Raw genomic sequence first — 7,933 nt, 5'->3', positions numbered from 1 at the left:
ATATATATAAGGACACATCAGAAAAGTTTGAGGTACGAATCATATAATTGCTTGAATGATGCATTAACACAAGGTGAACTTGACCCCACTACTCATGGAAAACGAATAATATTGCATTCGAGTTTTATGGGTGGTGCTAGATACATGATACAAAATTACCAGGATGCAATGGCGATTTGTCAATGGGTTGGATATCCAAATTTGTTCATCACATTCACCTGCAACCCCAAGTGGCCTGAGGTACAACGCTTCTTGAATACAAGAAAATTAAGGCCAGAAGATCGGCCAGACGTAATCTGTAGAATATTCAAATTGAAGTTGGATGCCCTACTATCAGAATGCCGAAAGAACAAGTTATTTGGTCCAGTCATTGGAGGTACGTGAAAAATAAGCTACTATTTTAATGATGAAGTTTCTAACCCATAGCAATGTCTCAAGTTTTAGCTCTATTCTAAACTATCTTATCTTTTTCATTGTTAACAGTGATCTATACCATAGAGTTTCAAAAAAGAGGTTTACCACATGCTCATATACTTTTGTTTCTGGATAAAAACAATCGAGCACAAAGTGGGATAAATCTGGACAACATTATTTCAGCTGAGTTACCTGACCAAGAAACAGATATAGAATACTTCAAAGTTGTTGAGGAGTTTATGATGCATGGTCCTTGCGGGAAAGCACGGTTGAGTTCTCCATGTATGGCGAATGGTAAACGTACTAAACACTTCCCCAAGAAGTTTATTAATTTATCAACTGTGGACGAGGATGGTTATCCTATATATCGCAGACGAGACAATGGTCGGTCTGTCATGCGCAATGGTATTCAGTTGGATAATAGGTACGTAGTACCACACAATAGACATTTATTACTAAAGTATAGGGCTCATATTAACGTGGAATGGTGTAATCAGTCCTGTTCAATCAAGTATTTGTTCAAGTACGTCAAAAAGGGGCATGACAGGGTAACAACAAAGTTTTACAAAGCCAACTGCGATGAAGAATGTCCACAAGTTATTGATGAAATCAGTATGTTCTATGATTGTCGGTACATCTCTCTGTGTGAAGCATCTTGGCGATTATTTGGATTTGATATACAGTTAAGGACACCAGCTATTGAGCGATTAAGCTTTCACTTGCCAAATCAACAAAGTGTCATATTCGCAGATGATGATCCAGTTGATAACATACTAAGCCGTCCAACAATCTTACAAACATGTTCTTAGAATTGTTTGAGGCAAATAAAACCTACCCAGCCGCAAGACAACTGACATATGCCAAAATGCCAACTAAATTTGTATGGAAGAAAGATGTTAGGACTTAGGAAATGGCAACCAAAGAAAAGAGGATTTGCAATAGGTTGAGTTTTCTATATGCCACCTGGTACAGGGAAGATATTTTATTTGAGATGTCTTTTGAATAAAGTAAAAGGGCCCACAAGTTTTTTGGACATAAAAAAAGTAGATGGTGTGCAATACGAATCTTTTAGGGATGCGTGTTCTGCAAGAGGATTAGTAGACGACGACAGGGAATATGTTCATGCTATAGAAGAAGCAATTCAATGGGCGACAGGTGTAAATTTGAGAAGATTGTTTGTCACCCTATTAATCTCAAACTCAATGGCAAAACCAGAAGTTGTGTGGGAAGCTGCGTGGCACTATTTGGCTGAGGATGCACAATTCAAGATTAGAGCTCAATTAGGGATTACATGTAATATTTTGTTTCTGTACTTTCATGTTGTACAAATTATTTGTATACACATACTTATAATATGCGATTGATAATACTATCACAGATTTGATTTTATCTGAAGATGAGAAAAAGAATTTTGCACTTCGGGAGATAGAAATAATGCTTTCTGCTATGGGAAAGAGTTTGAAAGACTTTCCGTTGATGCCAGTACCGGATTTAGAGAATCATGCTAGAACCATCAATCGGTTGATACAAGAGGAATTAGCATATGATATTAATGTCATGTGGGAAGAGAATGATAAATTGGTGCATCAACTCACCGAAGAGCAAAGGGCTATATATGGAAATGTATTGCAAGATGCTGAGAATAATCTGGGAGGCCTGTTTTTTGTTTATGGATACGGTGGAACGGGAAAAACATTTTTATGGAGAGCATTGTCTTCTGCTTTAAGGTCAAAGGGTGATATAGTTTTAAACGTGGCATCAAGTGGCATAGCATATCTTCTACTACCAGGAGGTAGAACTGCGCATTCAAGATTTTCAATACCAAGAGCTGTTAATGAAGATTCAACCTGCAACATCTGCCAAAGTAGTCCTTTGGCACAGTTGATAATGCAAAGTAAGTTGATCATTTGGGATGAGGCACCGATGATGCATAAGTTTTGCTTTGAAGCTTTAGACCGTACTATGAGAGATATCATGCGTGCCAAAAATCCAAAAAGCTTGGATATGACTTTTGGTGGGAAAACCATGGTGTTAGGTGGAGATTTCAGACAGATTCTACCAGTCATTCCAAAGGGCACCAGGCAAGATATTGTGGGAGCAAGTATAAATGCATCATATCTTTGGAGAAGCTGTAAAGTATTTAGGCTAACAAAGAATCTCAGGCTTAGGTCATTGCAATCAGATACTAAAGTTAAAGAGATTGAAAAAATTGCAAAGTGGATTGCTAATATAGGTGATGGAACAATTGGTGATTCTTTGCATGGAGAATGTGAGATAAATATTCCTGAAGAATTTGTGCTAACTTGTGTTGAGAATCCAATTTCTACAATTGTTGATAGCATATTCCCTATGTTCCGCAGTGGTCACAGTGACATTCAATACCTAGAAGATCGTGCTATTTTGGCACCAACTTTGGATATTGTGGATGCAGTAAATGAATACATGAATGACTATAATAATACCGAAGGAATGACGTATCTCAGTTGTGATTCGGTTTGTAAATCTGATTCAAATGTTGACATGCTTGCTGATCTGCACACTCCAGAATTTTTAAATGGATTAAGGTGTTCAGGAGTCCCAAATCACTCATTGACTCTAAAAGTTGGCTCACCAGTTATGCTTCTGAGGAATATTGATCACTCATTGGGGTTGTGCAATGGTACAAGAATGATCATTTCGAAGTTGGCAGATCATGTTTTAGAAGCTCAAATACTATGCGGGGCAAGTGCCGGTACAAAGGTCTTAATTCCAAGGATGTTCTTAACACCTTCTGATCCAAGATTGCCTTTTAAGTTCCAAAGGAAGCAATTTTCACTAATGTTGTCATATGCAATGACAATAAATAAAAGCCAAGGCCAGACACTATCCAACGTGGGTTTGTTTTTGAAGAGACCCGTTTTTAATCATGGTCAAATGTATGTATCAGTGTCAAGAGTTAGTAATCCTAAGGGATTAAAAATTCTTATTTGAGATGTAAAATCTAAAAATACGACTACAAATGTCGTATACAAAGAAGTATTCAATAAAGTATAATAAATTTACATTTAGTTCACTATCTGTTGGTCCCAAAAGAGGTAAGGTGAAAGTCTAGAGGGGGGGGGGGGGGGGGTGAATAGACTTTCAAACTTTTTCGCACAGCACAACAATTGCTAAGACAGAGATAAACCAAAACTCATAACTAGATTGTTAGAGTATGGTGCACAGCGGAAATAAATAAACATAAAGTGTGTGTGAGATTGTGTGAGCAGTATATCTTCGTGAGAGAGAATATGTAAGGAGCGATAAGTAAAGAAAGCAGTAAAGAACACAAGACAATTATAGTGGTTCGCGAGGTGGTGTAACCCTCCTACTCCACTTGCTCTTTTCTCCAAGAGCCAATTCACTATATCCACCACTTCTTGGTTCCAAGATACAATGAATTCCGTGATCTAGTGCTTTGATCACAAAGCCCGCACTAATCACGCCCAGTGACACCACACTGCTGCTTCGGGTTTCACGTCGCCGCGCTACTATCCCAGGATTTCACGACTCCGCGTTACTTTCCCCCCGTCTTCCACACTCCGGTAGAAACGTATCCCGTGATCTGGTGCTTTGATCACCAAGCCCACACCAATCACGCCCAGTGCCTCCGACACTGCTGCTTCGGATCTCACAGCTCCGTGTGACAATCCAGGATTTCACAGCTCCGTGCTACTTTCCTCCCTTCTCTTGTTTTGCTCCAAAACAAGTGTTGTCTTGCTTCCAACTTCTGAGACTCTGTAGATGATCTTCAATGATGCGCAGGTCTCTTTGATGAAGATAAACACTCTGGAATGATTTCTCTTGATAGCTCTGAGTGTTTTCTCTCTTTGAATATATCAAGTAAAGCACTTGATATTTATGCTCTGTTTTGCTCTGTTTAAGAACTCTCAGAATATTTCTCTTTTGAAGCTCTCTGAGTTCTTTTTCTTTTTCTCACTTGAAGATTTTAGCTCTTTGCTCGTATATTTTTCTCTGCTCCGTTCTTCTTCAAGTCTTCATATCTTCATCATTTTATAGCTGGTAATGAGAATCTGTCCGTTGGAAAGAGACGCTCTCATTTTTGAAATCTTGTATCTTTTGTCAGAGATCTTATCTTATCTTCTGCAAAAATGTCAGAAAGAGATAAGCTAGCCGTTTGATGGAGTTTCATCTCCATGTAAATGAGCTCCCAAACTTCATCTGATATTCCTCTGCTTTTACGTTGAGTGGAAATATCTGGGTCTCAGTTTTGGTGTAGAATGGCTTCTCTGATCAGCTCTGAAGTGGTCCTTGTATCTTTGGGATTTAAAAATATTCTTCAATTTAATCCCATACTAGTTAAAACTAGTATTTTTCCTTATGAGAATATTTTCACTGTAAGTTCATCTTCATCTTCTTCATTCTCACGTCTGGGTGTTCTCAGACTTCAAACTGGCTTTGAACTTCCACCCAATTTGAATTTCTCCTTTGTAATTGACACCCAATTTCAATTAGCTTGTAATTGGCACCCAATTTGAATTTCTCCATTGTAATTGGCTCCCAATTGACTTTGACTTGCAATTGGCTCCCAACTGCTCCTGGTGCTTTCAATTGCTTCCCAATTTGAATTGTTGACTTTGACTTTGAAATTGGCTCCCAGACTTCTCCTGGTATTGAATTTCATCTCAATTCAATTTGATCTCCATGTCTTCTTTGAATCGGTCCCCAACTTTGAAATTGCATCCCATACTACAACCTCAATTGGCTCCCAATTTCAATTCTACATTGGCTCCCATCTTGAATTGATTCCCATGTGAAACATGCTCCCAATTTCAAACCTCAATTGGCTCCCAACTTCAATTCTACATTGGCTCCCATCTTGAATTGATTCCCATGTGAAACATGCTCCCAATTTCAATTGATTTTGATTTCTCTGAAACTGGCTCCCAATTTCAATTGCTTCGAACTAGCTCCCAATTTCAATTTCTATGAAATCGGCTCCCAAGTGCAATTGCATCTCAATTGCTACCCAAGTGAAATTGCTTCTCAATTTCCACTTGTAATCGGCGCCCAAAGCTTAAACTAGCGCCCAACTCCATCAGATTAATTTAATTTGACTTCTCAAATTTTACCTTGTAAAATTATTGATGGTGAGTTTCAAACTTGAGCCATTTCGGATAATATATCAAGCATCATCCACTTCGTCCGTACAGCTTTTGATTAAATCTCCAATCACATTTGATGTACTTCTTTCTTTCCATAGATGCTTGATCTCCAAGTCAATTTCATGCATTCTTCCAATATTAATTTTCTTCACGAAAATTCTTCTAGGATATCTTCTTTGAGTAGCATTGACGTGATTTCATATCTTTCATCTTCTTCTTCAGTTTGCCATTTTCTCCAGACAAATTCTTGATTTTCGGCTTTATATCTTCTTCTTCTATTTTCATCCATTTTCCTCTGTTTTTCTCTTTTCATAATTAAATAATTTCCTGATCATGGTCTAAGACTCTACTAGACCTATGAAATAAAATTGGGGGATCTACAAATACAAATTTGGCATATCAAAACCATTACACTTTATTCCTAACAATTTCCCCCCTTTTGATAATGCCAAAACATATACTCAGTCATTGGCTTTAAGTCTTTGAAAAATAATCTTTTTGCTCCATTTTATTTGACAAAGCCAAGATGAGTTTAACAATGGTTTTCTAGACACAATCAAAAGAAACTTGTGAATTAAGTTTTAGACAAGCTCCTAAACGCATCTTGAATTATTTTTATTTTGATCATCATCAATTTTTAATTTTGTCGTGCGTTTGACATATTTCTTGTCTTTTAATTCACGAAAGTCTAATTACATTAAACAAATAAAATTAAAGACTCAAAATAGACCATGGGAAATTATTATTGATATATTTCGAATTTATAGAGAAAAACGCAACAGAGGTTCGAAAATAGAGAATATCAACTTAAGAGAATTTTCAGATTACCTTCTGGGTTTCTTCACACCAAAGTCTTTCTTCAAAATTTCCTTGACATGTTCTCTGAGCTTGAAGAAATCATCTTTGAACTTTGCATTCTGAAATTTCTTTGTAAGCTGTTCGGCCATATAGTATCCATAAGCTTCTTTGATATTGTTGCCCGGAAGAACTCCGTTTTCCCACCATAAGACACATTCTTCGAAGCTTCTTTCTTCTCCAAGATTCATGCCCATATTTCCGGTGAAATCTCTTAGTTCATACCACATCTCAGTTCTTTTCCTTTTGCCTTCTTCTTCTTTATTCTTTTCCGAGATCCATTGGGCTTGATCGGCTGCAGGCCATTTCTTGATCATGCTTGGTAAATTTTCTTTGGTCCATATTGTTGTCTGAGTGGCGGTACCCTTAGAGCATTCGAACCAGCCACGCTGTTCAGCAACCTTCGATGTACTCGTACCAAGACTAGGATTCGCGAACTGAGCAAAACCAATCTGAGATGGTCCTTGTGAGGATTGTCCGCGGCTTCGGCCTCTACCTTGAGTAGACACTACTGGCTGTTGTTGACTTCCAAGAATAAATTCTTGTTGTTGCAAAGCCAAGTGACTGAGAATTTCTTCCCCCCTTTTGGCGTTATCAACAAAAAATGCAAGGGTCTTAAAATCTCGGTCTTGATTTGCCTTCACAGTTTCAACACTATTGTGTGTTTCAATGGAAACGGTTTGCACGTTGTCAAGCTTGTTTGTTGTAACTGCGAGTTCAGCTTCAAGTTTGTTGATTCGGCTTTCTTGGTCTTGAATTGCTTTGATCTGTCTCAAGTGACGTTCGTTGTGAATCTTTTCAGCTGCTTCACGCTCCTTCTTCATGAGCTGAAGTACTTCAAGTAAGCCTTTTGTCAATTCTCCTTTCAAAATTCTTTCTGCTTTGTCAATCTAGGTCTTCAAAATATTTTGATGCTCCATTAATTCCTTCAGATTGACTCGTGTATCCGTGTGTTGTTGATCTATCATTTGGTTTTGTTCAACCAATTTTTCTCCAATTGTTTGACAAACAACATCACTAGATTCGGCCACTTTGGCAAATAAGGATGAAAATATGTCATCTTCTTGTTCATCCATCTGCACAAAATTTTGAGGGGATCCGAATGGACTTTTATTCAGATCTGTGAGAATAACTGTGTCAATAAGTTGCATCTCTTCTTCTTCAGGTGATTCGGCTTCTTGATTGAGATCACCAATTTCTTCTTCTAAGACTTCTGTTCTTGTGTAGTTGTCTGCAAATATATCTTCATTTTCTAGAACAGGGTCCATGGTAGGCATGGTAGACTCGGTATGGTGTACCGGCAATACACTGGATAAATCCTCTATGATTTGCAATCTACTCTCAGTAGCAACTTCTACTGCAACTTCCACTGGTATATCTCTTCTTCTTTCTTCTGACACTTGTTCTCTTATTTCTTCTCGTACTGACACTTCTCCTCTTAATCTTTTCTTCTTTTATCCCTTTTGTAGCCATAATATATATATATTTTTCTAATTCCTTTTTATTTTATTTTTATTCAT

The 7,933-nt window shown here is 37.7% G+C and overlaps 1 protein-coding gene across 1 annotated transcript; it reads left to right on the top strand.

Annotated features, from left to right (window-relative positions):
- Nucleotides 1-1,324: 1,324 nt before the first annotated feature.
- Nucleotides 1,325-3,384, top strand: LOC109166789 (ATP-dependent DNA helicase PIF1-like). The gene is made up of 3 exons (XM_019315678.1): nt 1,325-1,380; nt 1,487-1,707; nt 1,793-3,384. The coding sequence occupies exons 1-3, from the start codon at nt 1,325-1,327 to the stop codon at nt 3,382-3,384; spliced, it is 1,869 nt and encodes a 622-aa protein (XP_019171223.1).
- The last annotated feature ends 4,549 nt before the right edge of the window (nt 3,385-7,933 follow it).

This window comes from Ipomoea nil, unplaced genomic scaffold (assembly GCF_001879475.1).
Source record: "Ipomoea nil cultivar Tokyo-kokei standard unplaced genomic scaffold, Asagao_1.1 scaffold3105, whole genome shotgun sequence".
NCBI classification, from domain to species: domain Eukaryota; kingdom Viridiplantae; phylum Streptophyta; class Magnoliopsida; order Solanales; family Convolvulaceae; genus Ipomoea; species Ipomoea nil.
This window is presented reverse-complemented; position numbering and strand designations above follow the sequence as displayed.

Excerpts from the sequence above, each read along its gene's own strand:
- LOC109166789 (XM_019315678.1), top strand. The coding sequence starts at position 1,325 with ATGGCAACCAAAGAAAAGAGGATTTGCAATAGGTTGAGTTTTCTATAT. Across the intron at positions 1,381-1,486 it reads AGTTTTCTATATGCCACCTG|GGATGCGTGTTCTGCAAGAG; the intron begins GTACAGGGAAGA and ends CGAATCTTTTAG. Across the intron at positions 1,708-1,792 it reads AGCTCAATTAGGGATTACAT|ATTTGATTTTATCTGAAGAT; the intron begins GTAATATTTTGT and ends ATACTATCACAG.